This window comes from Somniosus microcephalus, chromosome 25 (assembly GCF_052327205.1).
Source record: "Somniosus microcephalus isolate GS21.2 chromosome 25, FLI_Smic_1.0, whole genome shotgun sequence".
Classification (NCBI taxonomy): Eukaryota; Metazoa; Chordata; class Chondrichthyes; order Squaliformes; family Somniosidae; genus Somniosus; species Somniosus microcephalus.
The window spans coordinates 54,523,840-54,548,740 of NC_141011.1; the positions used below are offsets into that span (position 1 = coordinate 54,523,840).

The 24,901-nt window shown below is 47.8% G+C and overlaps 1 protein-coding gene across 3 annotated transcripts in view; it reads right to left on the reverse strand.

Moving 5' to 3' along the window:
- Positions 1-11,512, reverse strand: part of LOC147100903 (uncharacterized) — a 64,543-nt gene extending 53,031 nt beyond the window's left edge. Inside the window, exons 1-3 of one of the 3 annotated variants that reach the window (XM_085967492.1) lie at positions 11,417-11,512; positions 1,889-1,985; positions 338-527 (exon numbers count right to left, since the gene is read on the reverse strand). In XM_085967492.1, the coding sequence (XP_085823618.1) occupies positions 338-527; positions 1,889-1,985; positions 11,417-11,439 (310 nt within the window). In that variant the 5' untranslated portion in view covers positions 11,440-11,512. The other 2 variants (XM_085967494.1, XM_085967495.1) reach the window with 2 other exon arrangements.
- Between the last annotated feature and the right edge of the window lie 13,389 nt (positions 11,513-24,901).

A 24,901-nucleotide genomic window follows, 5' to 3' on the forward strand; every position in this document is an offset into this window, starting at 1 on the left:
AAGATCGATTAAAGCATTCATGCCACATTCCTTTGTCACTATTTTGATCCAGGCATTAGCCCATTTGAAATAACACCTGCATTGAAACAGCAGACAGAGGAATGTTATGTACACATTTCTCCATTAAAATTACTCACAATCAATGTTCCCTGTCATTTTTTGGGGGGTTCACGGCCCTTATAAGGGGCTGCACAGCCCATTAAGAGCCAGTGAGTGCAGAGCACTGCAAGGCCATGCAGCTCAGAGGGGACATTGCTCAGAACAGTCTCTAGTCTGCTGTTTTAAGTTGCTAATGCATCTTCACACATTCGCGATGCAGAAACTGAATGGATCTTACCTACTCCGATGAGCTGGATCACTGAGATGGTGAAATCTTCGTCGGTTGGGCCAGGTACTATTCCTTTACGGTCAGCTATAGCCTGGCGTACAATACTTTCAACTGTAACCGCTAGCAGAGTCAGGAGAGAGAGGGTGGCTACAATGGTGTAGATCTTCTCTAACCAGGAGAGTTCTGAACATTGTTTCATCTGTGAGGGGAGAGAGGAAAAGAAACACTTTTCTCTATTTCATGCAAGCCTGACGTTTATCTTTAAAGGGCAGTTTCTTCATCAAAAACCTTCTGACGAGCCTTTATCTTTTGCTTGAAAACACACAACTTAAGGGAGAGCTTTAAGATTATGAAGGGGTTCGATAGGGTGGATGTAGAGAAGATGTTTCCACTTGTGGGGGAGACCAGAACTAGGGGCCATCAATATAAGATCGTCACTAATAAATCCAATAGGGAATTCAGGAGAAGCTTCTTTACCCAAAGAGTGGTTAGAATGTGGAAATTGCTACCACAGGGAGTAGTTGAGGCGAATAGTTCAGGGGAAGCTAGATAAGCACATGAGGGAGAAAGGAATAGAAGGATATGTTGATGGGGTGAGATGAAGTAGGGTGGGAGGAGGCTGGTGTGGAGCATAAACACCGGCACGGACCAGTTGGGCCGAATGGCCTGTTTCTGTGCTGTAAATTCTATGTATTGCTGTGCAACACAATGAAATGTCAACATATGACTTGTGTGTGATGTTCATTGTGACATAAATGATGTTTATTTTAAGACAAAACGTTTTCCAAACACTGTATCATGAAGTGAAAGCTACTGTGAAACATTGTGGGCTGACTGCAATTTACTTGCGGCCAATTTTGTGAAATTCTACAGCAGGAGTGACCGAAAGTCATTCAATCATATCGCAAAAGTAATAATGCTCCTCTCAGACTTCTGAATCACTGAACTAGCATAAATAGTGAACATTTCATTCATCCAGCTATGAAATGTGCCAGGGTAAACAAAACGTTGTACTAATGGCCCATCATACAACCAGGACATGAGGGTGACAGTAAATGGAAGCTCCAGAAAATAAATGATCTTTTTGATGCCGCAGGGCAATTGTCAAAGATACAATGGAGTCAAAACTATGACAATACGAAACAGGCCAGGTGAACTCAGAAGCCAGTACAATGAGGACCTGAAAGAAGGTCCAGAAGCAGTTCCATAAATTAAAACTGACCACCAAGATAACAATATTACTGTCAAATAGAAACAAAGATTCCTAATCTGGGTCTGATGTACATATATGAGCATTATTATTCGAAAGGGGTTGTTCTTGCTGGCACGGAGACGTGTCTGAAATTCAGCCCACCTTAATCCATACTGGTCTCGTTGTTAAAAGCAAAAGTGGCACATAACCAGAGAACAAGGACTGCAAAAGGTGTTGGAGCCTCACAGGAGAAAGCATGAACTGCCTACGAGAATTTGTCCTATACAGGAACCCGGCCCCATTATGTTAACTGAGCATGCAATCTCACAACAGCAAAGTCGCAAACAGCACAAACATGTCATACTTACAGGACCACATGGCGTGGGTATGAGCTCTCTGTGCCGTGGCGTTAAGTTTGGTAATGAAGACTCACTTTCTTCATTGTACTCAGACTCCATGCTGCTCCTTTAAATTGAAAAATTACATAAAACCAACAGTTAACAAAGGGTAAAGCAAAACACTCAACTGATCTGAAAAGATTTGCTCCAGAACAGATTTGTGATGCATAACAGTGTTATACTATTCATATATTATGTTCCGGGCAGAATGAAATTTCCCTTATGTATCGAAGGATTGTCTTTGACAAAGGTGGTTTGGTACAAATGAAAGTCACTCCTGACAACCAAAAGCTAATGACAATTCATCAGTTCTCATATTGGACAATCCCACACACATGAATGATGAGTTGAGAACTATCTGACATTACATAAAGGGAGAAGAAACTGAACGTGTCTGAAATTCAGCCCACCTTAATCCATACTGGTCTCATTATTAAAAGCAAAAGTGGCACATAACCAGAGAACAAGGACTGCAATAGGTGCTGGAGCCTCACAGGAGAAAGCATTCATAATCAGAATCATAATCAACTTTATTGTCATTGTTAGTGCACAAGTGCAGTACAACGAAATGTAGGCTTGCGGCTCCCGAGAGTGTACATTTAGATTAAGACATTTAAACATTCAACATTCATTTGGCTTGTAGTATATTAACATTAACATAAACATAATAAAGTGCATTGGCAGATGTGCAGGCTTTAGAGTTTATTTGTGGAGTTCAGTAGGATGACAGCCCTGGGAAAGAAGCTGTTCCTAAATCTGGTCGTACGGGTGCGAATGCATCTGTAGCGTCTCCCAGATGGCAGGGGGGCGAACAGACTGTGGCTGGGGTGGGTAGGGTCTTTGATGATGGTCCGTGACCTCCATAAACAGCGTTTCTGCCTACGAGGCTAGACCCTCTCCACAGATGCTGCCTGACCTGCTGAGTACTTCCAGCATTTTATGTTTCTATTTCAGATTTCCGGCATCCATTGTACTTTTGCTTTTGGAGAAGGAACTGAAGATGGGCGCCGCCTTCTTGTTATCCTCACACCCCAGTCTGTCCAGTAAAGCTTGTTCTTCCTGCTGCATTTCAAATACCCCGGATGTTTTCATCCAATGGCATGTTGGCCTTTATTACAAGGGGTTGGAGTATAAGAGTAAGGAAGTCTTGCTTCAATTGTACAGGGCCTTGGTGAGACCACACCTGGAGTACTGGGCACAGTTTTGGTCTCCTTATCTAAGGAAGGATATACTTGATTCCTGGGATGAGAGGGCTGTCCTATGATGAGAGATTGTGTAGAATGGGCCTTTACTCTCTGGAGTTTAGAAGAATGAGAGGTGATCTCATTGAAACTTACAAGATTCTGAAGGGGATTGACAGGGTAGATGTTGAGGTTGTTTCCCCCCTGGCTGGAGTGTCTAGAACTAGGGGGTCACAGTCTCAGGATAAGGGGTCGGCCATTTAGGACTGAGATGAGGAGAAATTTCTTCACTCAGAGGGTGGTGAATCTTTGGAATTCTCTGCCCCAGAGGGCTGTGAATGCTGAGTGTTTGAGTATATTCAAGGCTGAGATCGATAGGTTTTTGGACTCTAGGGGAACCAAGGGATATGGGGATCGAGCGGGAAAGTGGAGTTGAGGTCGAAGATCAGCCATGATCTTATTGAATGGCGGAGCAGGCTCCAGGGCTGTATGGCCGACTCCTGCAATTACTTCTTATGTTCTTACTTCCTTACCAGATGGATTACTCCAAACATTGTCACTTTCGAGTGAAGATTTTTTAATTTAGCAAATGCTTAAATGTTACCTTAATTGTATTTAATTTTATAACCTCTGATCCTACCACCATGACTTACCTTGAAGTATTTTCTAAGATTTGCTTTTAATTTTTTTTTTCCAAAGATGTTTTAGAATTTTCTTTCGCTGCCTTAAATTTATGTCTCTTGTCCTACTGATTTTACTGACCTTAAAAGTAATATTCTGGACTTACTCGATCTATACTATTTAGCATTTTATGAGAAGATCTCCCACGACATGGAGAGTCAGAGGATACGCTAACGTGTGACAGAAAAGGATTCTGGACTTTGGTAGTCCTGACCTTGACACCTTTCATAAAGTAAGGTGCCCTAAACTGGACACAATATTCCAACTGCAGCCTAACCATTGATTTGTATAGGTTTAGCATTACCTCCCACCATTACTCCCTGCCCTACTTATAAAAGCTAGGATCCCATATGCTTTTGTTTTTACAACTTTATGAACTTGTCCTCCTATTTTTGAAGATTTGTGTATTTGAACCCTGCTCCGCGTATTGAACTGTTAAAATGGAGTAAATTAAACTCAAAATACAATAAAAGATGTAAGCGAAAATGTCAGTATTTATGCTGCAGTCACTAATGTTGAGGCTAAACTCCCCACACTCCTGGCATTTTGCACTCCACTGGCCTCTCGCAGTTTGAAATTAATCTCTCACTAGTCAAGTCAATTTTACAGCCAATGAAAGTGTCCTCACTGTTGCAGCCAATTGGCACACAGCAAGCTCCCACAAACAGCAATGTGATAATGACCAGATAATCTGTTTTAGTGATGTTGATTGAGGGACAAATATTGGCCAGGACACCAGGGATAACTCCCCTGTTCTTCTTCGAAATAGTGGCCATGGGATCTTTTACATCCACCTGAGAGAGCAGACGGGGCCTCGGTTTAATGTCTCATCTGAAAGACAGCACCTCTGACAGTGCAGCACTCCACTGGAGTGTCAGCCTAGATTATGTGCTCAAGTCTCTGGAGTGGGACTTGAACCCACAACCTTCGTAACTAAGAGGCAAGGGTGCTGCCCACTGAGCCACAGCCGACACTGTGATGTACACAATAGACCACAGGCAAAAACAGCCAATCAGCTAATCAAATAATTGATGTAACCAATTAATGGCATCTTCCAGCTCAAGACGTCTGCAGCATTTTATGGTTTTTGTTTAATTTCCAGCGTTTGCAGCTTTTTGCTTTTTATTTTTCCCAGACCAGATCCAAGTTTCTTTATCAGCAGTCAAAGCTCTGATCAAAGCTTTCTTTCCCCCCAGAAAACTCACATTTTATCTCTTAATGTAGGCATTTGTGTTTATAACAACAGTGGCTGCAGTTCAAACCTCATTCACTGGATGTGATGTGCTTTGGGACATCCTACAACAACAGCAACAACTTGTATTTATATAGCACCTTTAATGTCGTAAAATGTCCCAAGGCGTTCTTAAGGCACATGAGGCACTCTTTATAAATGTGCATTCTTTCCTCTTTCTTCTCAAGAAAGCAGTGGGGGACAATATGTAACGCTGATGTTAGGAGTCCTTTCTTTGAAATGTGACTTTGAACAGCAGCTCCCATAGTTGCTCGTGGGTGCAATAACGTCCTGTGGAAAGGTTTAATAGCCGCGTTTTGTTTTCCCAAGACAGAAGCTTTAATGGACCTGAATTGCACGTAGGACGGAGCAAAAACATCTCAGAACAAGCATAGAAACAAGGGGCCCTGAACATAAGAAATAGGTAAGAAATCACACAACACCAGGTTATAGTCCAACAGCTTTATTTGAAATCACAAGCTTTCGGAGCGCTGCTCCTTCGTCAGGTGAAGTGGAGAGATGCATAAAAACACAGCTTATATAGTCAGAGAATAATGTCAGATGTTTACAGGTAATCTTTCTAACTGCCATTTATCACACCTCGGCAGAGCATGGTACATCGGCGAGACCATGCAGGCACTGCGACAACGGATGAACGGACACCGCGCAACAATCGCCAGGCAGGAGTGTTCCCTCCCAGTCGGGGAACACTTCAGCAGTCAAGGACATTCAGCCTCCGATCTTCGGGTAAGCATTCTTCAAGGCGGCCTTCGAGACACACGACAACGCAAAATCGTCGAGCAGAAACTGATAGCCAAGTTCCGCACCCATGAGGACGGCCTCAAACGGGATCATGGGTTCATGTCACGCTACATGTAACCCCACCCAACGTAGGGTCATCCAGACTCGAGTCGTCGTTGGCTTGTTCTCTCCACACAGATGCGGTCGAACCTGCTGTGATTTCCAGCAAAAAAAAATGTTTTTTGTCTGTTTTTTTGTTTTTCATACAGACCCCAGCATCTGCAACATTTGACCCCTTGTGACCCCACCTCATTGTTCTTTGATTGCTGTGATTATCTCTCTGCCGAGGTGTGATAAATGGCAGTTAGAAAGATTACCTGTAAACATCTGACATTATTCTCTGACTATATAAGCTGTGTTTTTATGCCTCTCTCCACTTTACCTGATGAAGGAGCAGTGCTCCGAAAGCTTGTGATTTCAAATAAAGCTGTTGGACTATAACCTGGTGTTGTGTGATCTCTTACATTTGTCCACCCCAGTCCAACACCGGCATCTCCACACCATAAGAAATAGGAGCAGGAGTCGGCCACACGGCCCCTCGAGCCTGCTCCGCCACACGGCCCCTCGAGCTTGCTCCGCCACGCGGCCCCTCGAGCCTGCTCCGCCACGCGGCCCCTCGAGCCTGCTCTGCCACGTGGCCCCTCGAGCCTGCTCCGCCACACGGCCCCTCGAACCTGCTCCGCCATTCAATAAGATCATGGCTGATCATCAACCTCAACTCCACTTTCCCGCCCGATCTCCATATCCCTTGATTCCCCTAGAGTCCAAAAATCTATCGATCTCAGCCTTGAATATACTCAAAGTCACAGCATCCACAGCCCTCTGGGGCAGAGACTTCCAAAGATTCACAACCCTCTGAGTGAAGAAATTCCTCCTCATCCATATACTCCAACCCCCTTGCAAAAAAGGCCAACATGCCATTTACCTTCCTTTTGCTGTACCTGCATGAACAATGTTTTGCTTTTTGCTTCCTAGAAAATGCATGTCTGCACTAAACTCTAGTTGTTTCTCAACTACTACTCACGTATGCTTGATGATGGTATCAAAAACCTCCATGTAGACTCAGACCAAACAAACATTTGGAGCTTTTTTTCCCCTCTTTGAGCTCCCACTGGAACTGTGTTAGTTGCTTCCGATATCATGCCAAACTTCGGACAACAGCACGATATTAATCAAATGATACACAATACTGCAATGAGGCACTTTTAAAAAATTCGTTCCTGGGATGTGGACGTCGCTGGCAAGGCCGGCATTTATTGCCCATCCCTAATCGCCCTTGAGAAGGTGCTGGTGGGCCGCCTTCTTGAACCGCAGAGGGCTGTTAAGAGTTAACCACATTGCTCTGGGTCTGGCGTCAGATATAGGCCAGACTGGGTAAGGATGGCAGATTTCCCTCCCTGAAGGACATTAGTGAGCCAGATGGGTTTTTACGACAATGACCTTCCCTCCAACATAAGGTCAGAAATGGGGATGTTCGCTGATGACTGCACAGTGTTCAGTGCCATTCACAACTCCTCAGATAATGAAGCAGTCCATGCCCGCATGCAACAAGACCTGGACGACGTTCAGGCTTGGGCTGATAAGTGGCAGGTAACATTCGCGCCACACAAGTGCCAGGCAATGACTATCTCCAACAAGCGAGAGTCTAACCACCACCCCTTGACAGTCCACAGCATTACCATCGCCGAATCCCCCACCATCAACATCCTGGGGGTCACCATTGACCAGAAACTTAACTGGACCAGCCACATAAATACTGTGGCAACAAGAGCAGGTCAGAGGCTAGGTATTCTGCGTCGAGTGTCTCACCTCCTGACTCCCCAAAGCCTTTCTACCATCTACAAGGCACAAGTAAGGAGTGTGATGGAATACTCTCCACTTGCCCAGATGAGTGCAGCTCCAACAACACTCAAGAAGCTCGACAGCATCCAGGACAAAGCAGCCCGCTTGATCGGCACCCCATCCACCACCTTAAACATTCACTCCCTCCACCACCGATGTACCATGTCTGCAGTGTGTACCATCTACAAGATGCACTGCAGCAACTCGCCAAGGCTTCTTTGGCAGCACCTCCCAAACCCGCGACCTCTACCACCTAGAAGGGCAAGGGCAGCAGGCACATGGGAACACCACCACCTCCAAGTTCCCCTCCAAGTCACACACCATCCTGACTTAGAAATATATCGCCGATCCTTCATCGTCACTGGGTCAAAATCCTGGAACTCCCTCCCTAACAGCACTGCGGGAGCACCTTCACCACACGGACTGCAGCGGTTCAAGAAGGCGGCTCACCACCACCTTCTCAAGAGCAATAGGGATGGGCACTAAATGCTGGGCTTGCCAGCGACGCCCACATCCCATAAAAAAATGAATTTTTAAAAAATCCACTAGTTTCATGGTCACCATTACTGATACTAGCTTTTTTATTCCAGATTTATTTAATTAATGGAATTTAAATTCCTCAGCTACCGTGGTGGGATTTGAACTCATAGAAGATAGGAGCAGGAGTAGGCCATTCGGCCCCTCGAACCTGCTCCACCATTTAATGAGATCATGGCTGATCATCCAAATTCAGTACCCTGTCCCTGCTTTCTCCCCATAGCCTTAAGAAATATATCTAACTCCTTCTTGAATATATTTAATGAATTGGCCTCAACTGCCTTCTGTGGTAGAGAATTCCACAGATTCACCACTCTCTGGGTGAAGAAATTCCTCCTCATCTCAGTCCTAAATGGCTTACCCCTTATCTTTAGATTGTGACCCCTGGTTCTGGACACCCCCGCCATCGGGAACATCCTTCCTGCATCTAGTCTGTCTAGTCCTGTTAGAATTTTATAAGTTTCAATGAGACTCCCTCTCATTCTTCTAAACTCCAGCGAATATAAGCCCAATCGACCCAATCTCTCCTCATACGTCATTCCTGCCATCCCAGGTATCAATCTGGTGAATCTTCGCTGCAGTCCCTCCATGGCAAGAACATCCTTCCTCAGGTAAGGCAACCAAAACTGCACACAGTATTCAAGGTGTGGTCTCACCAAGGCCCTGTACAACTGCAGCAAGACATCCTTGCTCCTGTACTCGAATCCTCTCGCTATGAAGGCCAATATACCATTTGTCTTCTTAACCGCCTGCTGCACCTGCACGCTTACCTTCAGCGACTGGTGCACAAGGACACCCAGGTCTTGTTGCATTTCCCCTTCTCCCAATCTATTGCCGTTCAGATAATAATCTGCCTTCCTGTTTTTGCCACAATAGTGGATAACCTCGCATTTATCCACATTGTACTGCATCTGCCATGCATCTGCCCAATCACCCAACCTGTCCAAATCATACTGGAGTTTCTCGGCATCCTCCTCACAGCACACACGCCCACCCAGCTTTGTGTCATCTGCAAACTTGGAGATGTTACATCTAGTTCCCTTGTCTAAATCATTAATATATATTGTGAATAGCTGGGGTCCTAGGACCAATCCCTGCAGTACCCCACTGGTCACTGCCTGCCACTCGGAAAAAGACCCGTTTATTCCAACTCTTTGCTTCCTGTCTGCCAACCAGTTCTCTATCCAAGTCAGTACCTTGCCCCCAATCCCATGTGCTTTAACTTTACATGCTAATCTCTTATGCGGGACCTTATCGAAAGCCTTCTGAAAGTCCAAATACACCACATCCACTGGTTCTCCTTTATCTATTCTACCAGTTACATCCTCAAAAAATTCCAGTAGATTAGTCAAGCGTGATTTACCTTTTGTAAATCCATGTTGACTTTGTCCGATCCTGTCACTGTTTTCCAAGTGCTCTGCTATTACATCTTTTATAATGGACTCTAGCATTTTCCCCACGACCGATGTCAGGCTTACCGGTCTATAATTCCCCGTTTTCTCTCTACCATGTCTCTGGATCATTGGTCCAGGCCTCTGGATTATTAGTCCAGTAACATAACCACTATACTACTGTATCCGCTATACATCATACCAATGGGCGCCAATGATCACACGTATCTTAAACCTGGTCTGAACAGATGATTTGTTTTGAACAGTAACATTTTTCATTTCTCATAACATGATGTTATCAAATGGATCGGAATTCAGTTTTCTTTTTCAAGCAGTTTTTTTAAAAATTCATCTGCGGTCATTTATTGCCCTTGAGAGGGTGGGGTGGAGCCACCTTCCTGTACGACTGCAGTCCGTGTGGTGATTTTTGGTAGAGGTTTGATACACCTGAATGGCAATTTCAACAACAACTTGTATTTATATGGGGCCTTTGCGTAGTAAAACGGCCCAAGGCGCTTCACAAGAGGTTTAGCATCAAGAGTCAACCACACTACTGTGGGTCTGGAGTAACACGTTACAGCAGAATGGCAGGTGTCCTTCCCTCAAGGACATTGGTGAACCAGTTGGGTTTTTAACAACAACCCGACAGCTTCATGGTCACCATTACTGATACCAGCTTTTTAACACAGGATTTCATAGGATTACACAGGATATACGGCACAGAAACAGGCCATTCGCCCAACCAGTCCACACGAGCCTCGTCCCATCTTTCCACATCTCACTTTATCAGCATAACCCTCTATTCCCGTCTCCCTCATATGTTTGTCTAGCCTCCCCTTAAATGCATCGATACTATTCGCCTCAACCACTCCCTGTGGTAGCGAGTTCCACATTCTCACCACTCTCTGGGTAAAGAAGTTTAATCTGAATTTCCTATTGGATTTCTTGGTGACTATCTTACATTGATGGCCTCTAGTTATGCTCTTCCCCACAAGTGTAAACATTCTCTCTGTATCCACTCTATCAAAACCTTTCAGAATTTTAAAGACCTCTATTCGGTCACCCCTCAGCCTTCTCTCTTCAAGAGAAAAGAGACCCAGCCTGTTCATCCTTTCCTGATAGGTATAACCTCGCAGTTCTGGTATCATCCAGATTTTATTTTGAGTTAACTGAATTCAAATTCACAAACTCGCGTCTCTGGATTACTCCTGTAGTAACATAACCACTGTGCTAGTGTACTCGGTGTAAGTACTGTGCCAGTGTACTCGGTGTAAGTACTGTGCCAGTGTACTCGGTGTAAGTACTGTGCCAGTGTACTCGGTGTAAGTACTGTGCCAGTGTACTCGGTGTAAGTACTGTGCCAGTGAAAAATTATTGGACTGCACCTTTACAGAACAACCTAACCAGAATACAGCGGATTCCACAAATATAAATCCTGCACTTACTGGGGGTAATTTTAACATTATACACCACTGGGCGGCCAGCTGGATAGCGCCCGTCTGAAGCTATGGCCCGAAGTTAAAATAACCATCACTGTTGGCCACTTCCACTGAGCCTGTCGTTCATTTTCGGAGTGTGTTCGTTTGCTTTCCGGTTCAAAATTATTATTATTATTATTATTAAATCCCACCTTCTGTTTGCAGCGGGTCTAATGGAAATAAAACATTCCAGATTGCTATTCCCGGAGCTGTTCGCACTGCCAGCTGATTGATGTCTCCGCTCTGTCCCTGTCCCTGCAAACAGCGCTTTGTGCTCTGTGCAGAGCGGCGCTGCCTCCCCGGAACCAGCCCTTGCACCCAGAGCTGTGACTGGAGCATCAATGATCCGCCCCTACCTGGCCGGGCTCCGGGCTCCCATTCGGGCAATGTCCAAAAAGGCAGAAGAATTTCGGTTTCAGCATCTCCCGGACATGAAGCTGCCGGGCGGGCTGCGTCACTTCCAGCAAATCAAAAACAATTCATTGCAGTTTTACCCACACCCAACTTCCTCTTTCTTCATGTGGTTTTTGTATTTTGCTGATCATTTCGTTAACTATTCGGTCACTTGGTTACATTGCTGTTAATAGCTCAGGCGCCCCCTTGGGCAAATAAGGCCTAGAAATTCAGTATAGCCACGTTTGGGACGCTACAGCATGGTGTTCGCTAACTTTTGCGCCCGGCGCAACTTAGCGCCACCTTCGCCGATATTCAGTTGCATCGCCCCAAGAGGTTGCTGCTGCGCTAAAGCAGGCGATGCACGACCATCATTAGGTGCTAAGCTGGCGATCTGGGGCGCAAACACCGAAGGCGGGCGCAGCGCAGGTGCGGCGAGTTGCTCATTGAGGCCAGACAGTCAGGCCTTAAAGGGGGAGGGTGGAATTGCTTGGCTGCCATGCCCTGCACACTGCAGCCCTAAGGCAAGGCCTGAACACTGCTTCTGGAACAGCTCCACGCCCAGGAGAATGGAGAAGGCCAGGGAGAGAGCGCAGCGCTTCGGCGAGGGTGACCTGAGGCTGCTGGTTGGCGCAGTGGACCACAGGCGCCATGTCCTCTTCCCTGAGGGTGGCAGGAGGCCGCTGCCCACCGAATATCGGAAAGCATGGAGGGATCTGGCAAACAGGGTCACGTCCAACAGCGTGGTTGGCAGGACACCAACCCAGTGCCGGAAAAAATTCAACGACCTCACTCGGGTTGTCAGGGTGAGTACCCTTTCCAGTATCCTCCTCATCCCTGCATGTGCACCTCACTTTATGGCCAAACAGGTCTGAAAGCCCTAATGGCCAGCCCTCATCCAGCAGCTATGGGACTGTCATGAAAAGCACTTGCGCAATCAGGACTTTAGACACTGTCAGGGCTATTCGACCATGGGAGGCAGTGCGGGCAAGATCAGGGCTTGACACTGTCAGGGCTAATCGAACATGGGAGGCAGTGCGGGCAAGATCAGGGCTTGACACTGTACTTAGAGGCGGTCCTTTCTCTTGCAGGCCAAGCTGGCGCATAACAGAAGACAGCAGCGACAGACCGGGGGAGGCCGTCCTGACCGGAAACAGCTGAGCGACCTCGAGCAGCGAGTGGAGCGGATCATGGCAGGCCGGCTGAGTGGCCCCGTCGCCACTGGAGATGCTGACCCTGTTCTGGGCACCAATGGTAAGGTCATCACCTTTTTGACCTCTCCCTTTCCACTTGCGCCTCACGCCAGCATCCTTTGCCACTATCGAACCAATGCAGTGCACAGCAGCACTCATGCCTCCCTCGCTGCCGCCCTGTCCTCACTCTAAAGCAACTCTTGTGCCTCCCTGCTTTCAGCTGGTGACTTGCCAGGTGAGGAGGTGGCCCCTCAAGCTGGCACTGTGTCCGAGTCAGACATAGAGGAAGAGGCAGCCAGCCCATCAGGGACACCCTCAGCCGAGGCAGCCCATGGCCATGATGGTGACACGTCTTCCCTGGAGGGGAGCAGGGGGGAAGGGTCGGAGGATAGTGAAGCTCCGGGGACCAGCGGGCTGCAGCAACGCGGGAGGGGTGGGGAAGCTCGGCGACCTTCTCCCCGGAGGGTGAGTGTGGCCTCCAGTCCTGCTATGGTGAGCGCAGAGGAGGTGCGGCTCCTAGCGGAAATGGGCACCCAGGCTGAGCACAGGCACACTGAGCTCATGGCTGCAGTGGCAAGGATGCCTGACTCCATAGAGTCACTGGCAAGGAGTGTGCAGGAATTCGGGGCAGCACAGGCCAGGAGTCTGCAACAATTCAGTGCAGCACAGGCCAGGAGTCTGCAACAATTCAGTGCAGCACAGGCCAGGAGTCTGCAGGACATCGCGGCAGCACAGGCTAGGAGTCAGCAGGACTTCGCTGCTTCACAGGCGGCTTCTAGCCAAATGCTCAGTCGTGCCGTGCATTCACTGGCTGCTGTCATGCAGACACAGACCAGGGCCACACGGGCACTAACTGCTGCCACACTCGCTGGATCGGCCAGGCATCGCCGGGGCACTCGCTGTGCCGCAGCAGCCCAGCAGTCTGTGCCTCAGCAGATTGCTGCGCATGCTGCAGTGCTGGCCCGTGCGCGTGCCAATGTCTCAGCTGACCAGGGAGTGCCTGTGATCTGTCAGGTTGGCAGCATTCCTGCAGCCAACACTGTCACTCCTCCATTGCAGCTGCCACCAACTGTTGGACAGACTGCTGCCGCCCAAGCAGAGTTGGAGCAGTCAGCAGCCGGCCCCTCCAGGCCCAGAGCTGGTCCAGGCCGACCCCCAAGGGCATCTGCCATCTCACCATCTGACCCTCAGCAGCCTTCCCCCAGCCTTGCCGCAGCCACTGGGGTCCCATTGAGGAGGAGCTGCAGGGCGGGTAGGGGCCAGTCACGGAAGCAAAACGGATCACCCTCGCAGGGGAAAAAGTAGAAGGTGTGGCCAAATGTTTTGTTTTACTTATAAAAGCCGAGACTGGTGTATTTGTTTCATATATAAAAGCCGAGACTGGTGTATTTGTTTCATATATAAAAGCCGAGACTGGTGTATTTGTTTCATATTTAAAGGCCGAGACTGGTGTATTTGTTTCATATTTAAAGGCCGAGACTGGTATATTTGTTTTACTTGTAAAGGCCGAGACTGGTGTATATGTGTTTTTGGGGGGGTTTCTCTCCATTAGTTTGTCATGTGGGAAGGGCACAGAGGTATCATAGTAAAAAAATTTCTTAAATCGCACTGTCCATGCTTTCTTTTGGAAGTCCTGGTTGCCCTGCTCGGCTGAGGGCTTGTGGAGCGGCTACATTCATCTTCTGCCATTGGCACAAGCCATTCCCTGAGAGGGGGCCTGGAACCGACGTGCAATAAGCCGCCGACGGGCGGCCCTTGCACTTTCTGCCTCCCTCCCGTGCTGGTCCTCCTCCTCCTCCTCCTCTGGTGGTCCTCCAATGTCTGCTGGCAGTGGCTGAGTCCTGCGGATAGCCAGGTTGTGCAGCATGCAGCACACGACAACGAAATGGGAGACTCGCTCAGGCGAGTACTGTAGGGCTCCCCCGGAACGATCCAGACAGCGGAACCGTTGCTTCAGCACGCCGATTGTTTGCTCAATGATGTTCCTGGTTGCTTGATGGCTCTCATTGTATCCCTCTTCAGCAGGGGTGCTGGGCGCATGGAGCGGGGTCATCAGCCAGGTGCACAAAGGATAGCCTTTGTCCCCGAGAAGCCATCCTCGTGGGTGAGGCTGGGCCTCGAACATGTCTGCCACAGAAGTCTGGCGCAGGATGAAGGCATCGTGGCTGCTGCCTGGAAAGCGGGCATTGACAGCTAGGATTAGCTGCCTGTGGTCACACACCAACTGCACGTTGAGCGAATGGTAGCCCTTCCAGTTGCGGTAATCCTCGGCATTCTCTAGAGGTGCCCGCAAAGCCACATGCGTGCAGTCAATGGCGCCCTGCACCATGGGGAAGCCCGCTAATGCTGCAAAGCCCATTGCACGCTGTTGCTGCTTGTCAACGGTCATGGGGAAGGAGATGAACTGACGTCTCCTTCTGAAAAGAGCATTGGTCACCTGGCGGATGCAGCAATGTACCGCAAACTGGGAGATGTTGGAAATGTCCCCAGTAGCGGATTGGAAGGAGCCGGTGGCATAGAAGTTGAGAGCCACCGTCACCTTCACTGCCACCGACAGAGATGTCCTGCTCCTCAGCTGTGGCTGCAGATCTCCGCGAAGCAGGTGGCAGATCTCAGTGACCACCACCCTTCTGAATCGCAGCCTCCGAACACACTGCTCCTCAGACATGTTCAGATATGAGAACTGCTGGCGGTATACCCTGGGTGGGTAAGGCCTCCTTTGCCGACGCCTGTTGCCCCTTCTCCGTCTGGCCATGACTGGCACTCTCTCACGGCGTCTCTGAGCCCTTTGAATGCAATGGAGAAACCCAACGTTTCCACCCATTGCAGCCCCCATTATATGTTTCCAATCAGTGCTATGACTCTGAAGTTAAAGACAAGTGCAAAGCTGTGGCCTGAAGACACAAGTACCTGTGCGAGTGTTGAGCCAAACCAGAAAGCTCTCTACCTTTGTCTCTCTCCAAAGATCCGTCTCTCACAAAGAAGGAGTGGTGCAAAATGGCTGCCATTTATACTGCAGGAGGAGTCCCCTTTAATTAGCGCCCCCGTGCCCCGCAGCGACTGGGAGCCGTTCCCCTCTACCAGTCGCTAGGGGAGCCAGGCGCACAATAGGCCGGCGCCACTGAATTTCTGGTTTGGGGCGCACAAAGGGTGTTGCACCATGAAATGACGTCAGGATCTGCACGCGCAGCTGAGCGCGCGCGCAAAGGTTTTGCGCCGCTGCTAAATCTTAACTGAAGTTCGCGAGAGGCGCAGATCGCGCTGCGCCCAGGCGCTAGCCGCTTAGCACCCCACTTCTCCTCCTCCTAAGGCGCTAGCGGCTGGCGCAAACAACTGAATTTCTAGGCCTAAGGGTTTTGCATATTGTGCATGTCCATTTTATCCACTTCACCTGATGAAGGAGCAGCGCTCCGAAAGCTTGTGATTTCAAATAAAGCTGTTGGACTATAACCTGGTGTTGTGTGACTTCTTACATTTCAAGAATAGAAAGAGATGGAAACCCACAGCAGGGCAATCGCCAGATTTTCAGGGAATGTTGCCATTTGTACAGACACACAGGGCCCTGAATTTGCAGTCGGCATGACAGCGAACTGTCAGAGAGCGCCGTCATACCGCCTTTGAAGCTGACCGCAAGTCCGGGCGCATGCGCTGAATCCCGAACTTCGCTGCGTCTTTCGCCTCCTGATAGGAATCAACGTGTTGGCGAAAAGTTGGGCTAATTGCCCAGCTACTCTGAATTAACTACGCTTTAAATTTTTAAACTACCGACCATAGAGCACATATACCAGAAACGCTGTTTACGGAGGTCACGGACCATCATCAAAGACCCTACCCACCCCAGCCACAGTCTGTTCGCCCTCCTGCCATCTGGGAGACGCTACAGATGCATTCGCACCCGTACGACCAGATTTAGGAACAGCTTCTTTCCCAGGGCTGTCATCCTACTGAACTCCACAAATAAACTCTAAAGCCTGCACATCTGCCAATGCACTTTATTATGTTTATGTTAATGTATTACAAGCCAAATGAATGTTGAATGTTTAAATGTCTTAATCTAAATGTACACTCTCGGGAGCCGCAAGCCTACATTTCGTTGTACTGCACTTGTGCACTAACAATGACAATAAAGTTGATTATTATTATTAACAGACGCAGGAAGCCTGTTGCACAGTGTAAGGGGACCGGATGAGGAAACTGTAATAACAAAAGTACTTGTCAACGATTTCTAACAACAGAGTACCCAGTGCTGAGGCTTATAATAACAAAGGGAGCAATTTGTTCTATACAGCAAAATCATAAATGCATTTCTAAGTGCATTTAGGATTTTGCTGCATGTAGTGAGCAGAACAAATCTTCCCACAAAGTTAGTTAACAGTTTTAGTTTTCAGTAACAGAATTATGTCTTCATTTTTTCTGCAGAATGTAAGAAATCGTGGATTGAAAGAAATAATAGTCTGTTACGGGTTCTCTAGATCAGCAGTTTGCCATAGTCTCAGAATAAGGGGCTGCTCTTTCAAAACTGAGATGAGGAGGAACTACTTCACTCAGAGGGTGGTAGGTCCATGGAATATGCTGCCCCAAAAAACTGTAGAAGCTACATCATTACATAAATTTAAAACAGAAATAGACAGTTTCCTAGAAGTAAAGGGAATTAAGGGTTACGGGGAGCGGGCAGGAATTTGGACATGAGTCTAGGTTCGGATCGGACATGGCCCTGTGGGTAGCGGAGCGGGCCCAGGGGCCGTGTAGCCTGATCCTGCTCCTATTTCGTGTGTCTAATTCTGTTAGATGCAGGAGATGGTTCTGTGATAGTGGATTGGCAGGATCAGATCAGCCATGATCTTATTGAATGGCGGAGCAGGCTCGGGGGGCCGATTGGCCTACTCCTGCTCCTATTTCTTATGTTCTTATGTTCTTATGTAAGTTGATGACACGGAAAGATTCCAGTCAGGTCAGAAAAATAGCTGTACAGGGAGCTGAATTACGAGGTCAGAACACAAAAACAGGCCTTCGAGTGGGCATAGCTAGGCCTGATAAGGGATGCAGCAAGGATAAACGAGAGGGCAACAAGACCTTTAGAACAGAGATAAGGAGGGAAATGACCTCATGAGGCTGGGAGGGGGCTGTCATAGGTAGCCTCTCTCTTGTAATTGGACGATGGGATGGGTAAAAATGATTGACACCAGGTATCCACTAGCCCATCGAAATAAGGTAATAAAACAGACGACCGAGAGAGGAAATCAGGCAGTTAGGTGCGAAGGCTTCCCCGAGGTGGCACTTTACAGCCTTCTGAACTCAACATCGAGTTCAACAATTTCAGACTATAACCTCGGCCCCTATCATTTTTTTTCTCTTACTTGCAGCTGTTGATGATTCTGCCATTGCCATTTACACTTCATCTAGAATCATCTTTTGTTTCTTAACTTGTCCCATTACCATCTCCTTTTGCCTTGCACCATCATCCCTTTTGTCTTTTACTCTCTCCTGTCTTCCAGCCTATCACAGACCTTCCCTTTTGTTCTTTCCTCCCCTCCCCCCTTTCCCTGCCCCTACACTTGTTTTCTGTTACATCTCTAATCTTTTCCAGTTCTGGCGAAGGGTCATCGACCTGAAACATTAACTCTGTTTCTCTCTCCACAGACGCTGCCTGACCCGCTGAGTGTTTCCAACATTTTCTGTTGTTATCTCTGATTTCCAGAATCCGCAGTATTCTGCTAGTGTATCACTGGATACTTCTCTTTTCAGACCATTGGAAAAGCAATGATTGATGTTTGATAAACTGGCAGTTTCTACCTACCAACCAAGGGGCAGAGTCAAGTGTTGATGTTACAAGATATGTAAATTCAGGGGCAAGCAGTAGGTGGGATAAAGGAAGAGTTATTGGAGAGAAGAATCTTAGGAAGTGTGAGTGATAAGAGTGAGTCTATCCATCTTATCCCAAAGACAAAAGATGTTAAGCCAAGTACCAGTTATGATGATTTTCAAAGGAACACCTGTGGCCTCCATCCCCTTACACTGTTGATTTGAATTCAGTTGTGCATTTTGGCTAATTAAAAGTATTGTTCAGTTCCATTCACAACTCCTCAGATAATGAAGCAGTCCATGCCCGCATGCAGCAAGATCTGGACGACATTCAGACTTGGGCTGATAAGTGGCAGGTAACATTCGCACCACACAAGTGCCAGGCAATGACTATCTCCAACAAGCGAGAATCTAACCACTGCCCCTTGACATTCAGTGGAATTACCACCATCAACATCCTGGGGGTCACCATTGACCAGAAACTTAACTGGACCAGCCACATAAATACTGTGGCTACAAGAGCAGATCAGAGGTTAGGTATTCTGCGGCGAGTGTCTCACCTCCTGACCCCCCCCCCCAAAGCCTTTCCACCATCTACAAGGCACAAGTCAGGAGTGTGATGGAATACTCTCCACTTGCCTGGATGAGTGCAGCTCCAACACTCAAGAAGTTTGACATCATCCAGGACAAAGCAGCCCGCTTGATTGGCACCCCATCCACCACCTTAAACATTCACTCCCTCCACCACCGGCGCACCGTGGCTGCAGTGTGTACCATCTACAAGATGCACTGCAGCAACTCGCCAAGGCTTCTTTGGCAGCACCTCCCAAACCCGCAACCTCTTCCACCTAGAAGGACAAGGGCAGCAGGCGCATGGGAACACCACCACCTCCAAGTTACACACCATCCTGACTTGGAAATATATCGGCCGATCCTTCATCGTCACTGGGTCAAAATCCTGGAACTCCCTCCCTAACAGCACTGTGGGAGCACCTTCACCACACGGACTGCAGCGGTTCAAGAAGGCAGCTCACCACCACCTTCTCAAGGGTAATTAAGGGATGGGCACTAAATGCTGGCCTTGCCAGCGATGCCCGCAACCCAGGAATTATTTTTTTTTAAACTGTAATGAGTGGCCTCTATTCTAAATAATCTCTGGAAGTGAAATATGCCTACTTTGTATAGACACTTCTAACTATTGAAGGCTGTGACTAAAAGTAACTTATTACACTAACATAAAAAACATGATGAATATAATCCTCTACTGTATTCATGGAGGTTGCTCAGAAAGTATCTGAACCTTTAGAGTAAGTTCATTTTGTTTATAGCTAACCATTCTTAATTCTGTATTTCGCCATCAGCTCTTGCCTCAGTCTAGTGTATTTTGGAGTTTATCCCTCAGGGGAAGGACTTTTTTCCTTATACAGCACTTCTTCATTTGAATTTCCATTTGTGATAGTCCCCAGTAGGAAAGCTACTTTGCGGTGCGTGGACCATCCCTTCTACAAATAGGGCTTCAGCTCCTTTTTCATGTATCAGGTTTTATGGGATGCCTTCTGCTGTTGCCAGGCACTACAACATGATGTCACCTCAAGCTGTTGTCTCCTCTTGACGTCATAATATGGTCAAAATCAGGAACTCTTATCTTGCTGGAGAAGATCAAAAGATTCTGGAGATACGAAGAAGAAAAGAAAGTCTGGCATTTCTATAGCGCCTTTCACAACCTCAGGACGTCCCAAAGCGCTTTGCAGCCAATGAAGTAATTTTTGAAGTGTAGGCACTGTTGTCATTTAGGAAATGCAAGTTGCGCACAGCAAGCTCCCACAAACAGCAGTGATAATGACCAGATCATCTGTTTTAGTGATGTTGGTTGAGGGATAAATATTGGCCCCAGGAATAAAGACATATGGTGAAAGCAGGTGGGGGGACGGGGCTGAGATATATTAGGCCAATTTTTTCCCGTTCCTTAAATTCTTATGTTATTAACCTGCCTTGTGGAACATCATCCTAACATTTTACAACACTGCATATTGAAAAAGTGTAACATCCCCATCGACACCTGGGAATCCCTGGCCCAAGACCGCACAGAGTGGAGGAGAAGCATCCGGGAAGGCACCGAATACCTCGAGTCTCTTCGCCGGGAGCAAGCAGAAGCCAAGCGCAGGCAGCGCACGTCAACCCAAGCACCCCACCCACCCACCCCTTCAACCACCGTCTGCCCCACCTGTGACGGAGACTGTAGGTCCTGCATTGGACTCATCAGTCACCTGCAAACTCATTTTTAATGTGGAAGCAAGTCATCCTCGGTTCCGAGGGACTGCCTAAGAAGAAGAAGAAGATATTGTAGCACTAGCATACAGCACAAACACGCATGGTCTTACCGAGAGAATTTAAATTTTTATTTACTAGTAAATTGCCCATGGACAATTGATAAATACATTTTTTTTATATATAAGATGGTGACAGAGTTGGGAGGCTTCAGAAACCCGCTCCACAGAGCCACCTAGTGACCAGAGCCTGCAACTACATCATGACCGTTGACATTGGAAAATTGAATAGGAAATGTTGACATAGCAATTTCAATTGTAAGTGTTGACAGGAAAGCATAAGCAGAGATTGTGAAAACAGTAAGTAAAGTTTGTGGACAGGAAGTGTGTATCCTATGCAATAATACAATAAACAGATTTTTTTTGTCCCTTTGTTCTTACCTTTCCTCTTCTTTAGCTCCCTTTGTTCCAACATGAATTTTCATAAAAATAAGGCAACTATTGGAAGTTCTTTTGAATCCAATATCGAATTTATTCCAACATCTCCAGAATCTGGAAAAATTAACAAAATATATAAAAACTATATGTAATAATGTAGGTTTTGTGACACACCATCGTATCTGTGTGTAGCATGTAGGGAGACAGGACAAGTATTTTTAATGTGAAGCTGACCCCGGGTCTAATTTAAGGTATGGCTCAATATTATAAACACAGATTATGGCATCTATATAAATTAACAACTACGAGATGGTCATTTTTTCAGAGCTCCACCTTTGTTGATAGATTTTCAAAATAGTTGTGGTTATTAAAATGCAAGCGAACTACGCGTTTCCAGCGAGTTTGGAAAATGTGACGAAGTATTTGCATTGGTGAAGCAGCTCTGAGGAAGTTCCCAGCCAGGATTTGAGCTGACAGATATAAACATTGCACTGCAGTACTACCTGGTGGTCACAGCCTGCATCTGTACAAGACACAGCTTTTCTTTTCGATATATTTTGCTGTGACAGGCCTTTGTGCGACACCTGTGGGGATGTTCGCTGATGACTGCACAGTGTTCAGCGCCATTCGCAACTCCTCAGATAATGAAGCAGTCCATGCCCGCATGCAGCAAGACCTGGACAACGTTCAGGCTTGGGCTGATAAGTGGCAGGTAATATTCGCGCCACACTATGACTATCTCCAACAAATGTAAGAAGTCACACAACACCAGGTTATAGTCCAACAGCTTTATTTGAAATCACAAGCTTTCGGAGCGCTGCTCCTTCATCAGGTGAAGTGAAGAAATACATATAGGCACAGCATATTTAGTCAGAGAATACTGCCAGATGATTACAGGTAATCTTTCTAACTGCCCTTTATCACACAGCAGCAGAGAGATAATCACAGCAATCAAAGGTGTGAATGGTGTCCAAACAGGTCAGTCAGGAAAACATTACATCAAAGAACAATGAGGTGGGGTCACAGGGGGTCAAATGTTGCAGATGCTGGGGTCTGTATGAAAAACAAAAAACAAACAAAAAAACTTTTTTTGCTGGAAATCACAGCAGGTCCGGCCGCCTCTGTGTAGAGAGAACAAGCCAACGACGACTCGAGTCTGGATGACTCTACGTCAGGTGGGGTTACATGTAGCGTGACATGAACCCAAGATCCCGGTTGAGGCCGTCCTCATGAGTGCGGAACTTGGCTATCAGTTTCTGCTCGACGATTTTGCGTTGTGTGTCTCGAAAGCCGCCTTGGAGAATGATCCGAAGATCGGAGGCTGAATGTCCTTGACTGCTGAAGTGTTCCCCGACTGGGAGGGAACACTCCTGCCTGGTGATTGTTGTGCGGTGTCCGTTCATCCGTTGTCGCAGTGTCTGCATGGTTTCGCCGATGTACCATGCTCTAGGGCATCCTTTCCTGCAACGTATGAGGTAGACAACGTTGGCCGAGTCACATGAGTATGTACCATGTACCTGGTGGGTGGTGTCCTCACATGTGATTATGGTATCTGTGTTGATGATCTGGCATGTCTTGCAGAGGTTGCCGTGGCAGGGTTGTGTGGTGTCGTGGTCGCTGTTCTCCTGAAAGCTGGGTAATTTGCTGCGAACGATGGTCTGTTTGAGGTTAGGCGGCTGTTTGAAGGCGAGTAGTGGAGGCATGGGGATGGCCTTAGCGGTGTTCGTCGTCATCGATGACATGTTGAAGGCTGCGAAGAACATGGCGTAGTTTCTCCGCTCCTGGGAAGTACTGGACGACGAAGGGTACTCTGTTGGTTGTGTCCCGTGTTTGTCTTCTGAGGAGGTCTATGCGATTTTTCGCTGTGGCCCGTCGGAACTGTCGATCGACGAGTCGAGCGTCATATCCCGTTCTTACGAGGGCGTCTTTCAGCGTCTGTAGGTGTCCATCGCGTTCCTCCTCGTCTGAGCAGATCCTGTGTATTCGCAGGGCTTGTCCATTGGGGATGGCTTCTTTAACGTGGTTAGGGTGGAAGCTGGAGAAGTGGAGCATCGTGAGGCTGTCCGTGGGCTTGCGGTAGAGTGAAGTGCTGAGGTGTCCGTCTTTGATGGAGATTCGTATGTCCAAGAATGAAACCGATGCTGAGGAGTAGTCCATGGTGAGTTTGATGGTGGGATGGAACTTGTTGATGTTATCGTGTAGTCTTTTCAGTGATTCTTCGCCATGGGTCCATAGGAAGAAAATGTCGTCGATGTATCTGGTGTATAGCGTTGGTTGGAGGTCCTGTGCAGCGAAGAAGTCTTGCTCGAACTTGTGCATGAAGATGTTGGCGTATTGGGGTGCGAATGTGGTCCCCATGGCTGTTCCGTGTGTTTGGGTAAAGAACTGGTTGTCGAAGGTGAAGACATTGTGGTCAAGGATGAAGCGGATGAGTTGTAGGATGGCGTCTGGAGATCGGCTGTTGTTGGTGTCGAGTACTGAGGCTGTCGCAGCGATGCCGTCATCGTGGGGGATACTGGTGTAGAGTGCCGAGACGTCCATTGTGGCGAGGAGTGTTCCTGGTTCAACTGGTCCGTGGATGCTGAGTTTCTGTAAGAAATCTGTAGTGTCGCGACAGAAGCTAGGGGTTCCCTGTACGATGGGTTTCAGGATGCCCTCGACGTATCCAGAGAGGTTCTCACACAGGGTTCCGTTGCCTGATACGATAGGACGTCCAGGTGTGTTGGCTTTGTGTATCTTTGGGAGGCAGTAGAAGTCTCCCACGCGGGGAGTACGTGGGATGAGAGCGTGTAGGATGCTTTGAAGGTCTGGATCGAAGGCCTTGATCAGTCTGTTGAGTTGGCGGGTGTGTTCTTTGTTCGGATCTGCGGGTAACTGTCTGTAGTGTTCCTGGTTGTCCAGTTGTCGGTATGCTTCTTTGCAATAGTCCGTTCTGTTCTGTATGACGATGGCTCCTCCTGGTTTGATGACGATGTTGCGGTTGGTCTTGAGAGCGTGGATGGCATTGCATTGTGCTCGGGTGACATTCTGGACTGTCTTGTGAGTGCGGCTGATGAATCTGGCGTTGATGCATCTCCTGACAGCTTGAGCACCCTAACCACGTTAAAGAAGCCATCCCCTATGGACAAGCCCTGCGAATACACAGGATCTGCTCAGACGAGGAGGAACGTGATGGGCACCTACAGACGGTGAAAGACTTCCTCGTAAGAACGGGATATGACGCTCGACTCGTCGATCGACAGTTCCGACGGGCCACAGCAAAAAATCGCACAGACCTCCTCAGAAGACAAACACGGGACACAACCAACAGAGTACCCTTCGTCGTCCAGTACTTCCCCGGAGCGGAGAAACTACGCCATGTTCTTCGCAGCCTTCAACATGTCATTGATGACGACGAACACCTCGCTAAGGCCATCCCCACGCCTCCACTACTCGCCTTCAAACAACCGCCTAACCTCAAACAGACCATCGTTCGCAGCAAATTACCCAGCTTTCAGGAGAACAGCGACCACGACACCACACAACCCTGCCACGGCAACCTCTGCAAGACATGCCAGATCATCAACACAGATACCATCATCACACGTGAGGACATCACCCACCAGGTACATGGTACATACTCATGTGACTCGGCCAACGTTGTCTACCTCATACGTTGCAGGAAAGGATGCCCTGGAGCATGATACATCGGCAAAACCATGCAGACACTGCGACAACGGATGAACAGACACCGACAACAATCGCCAGG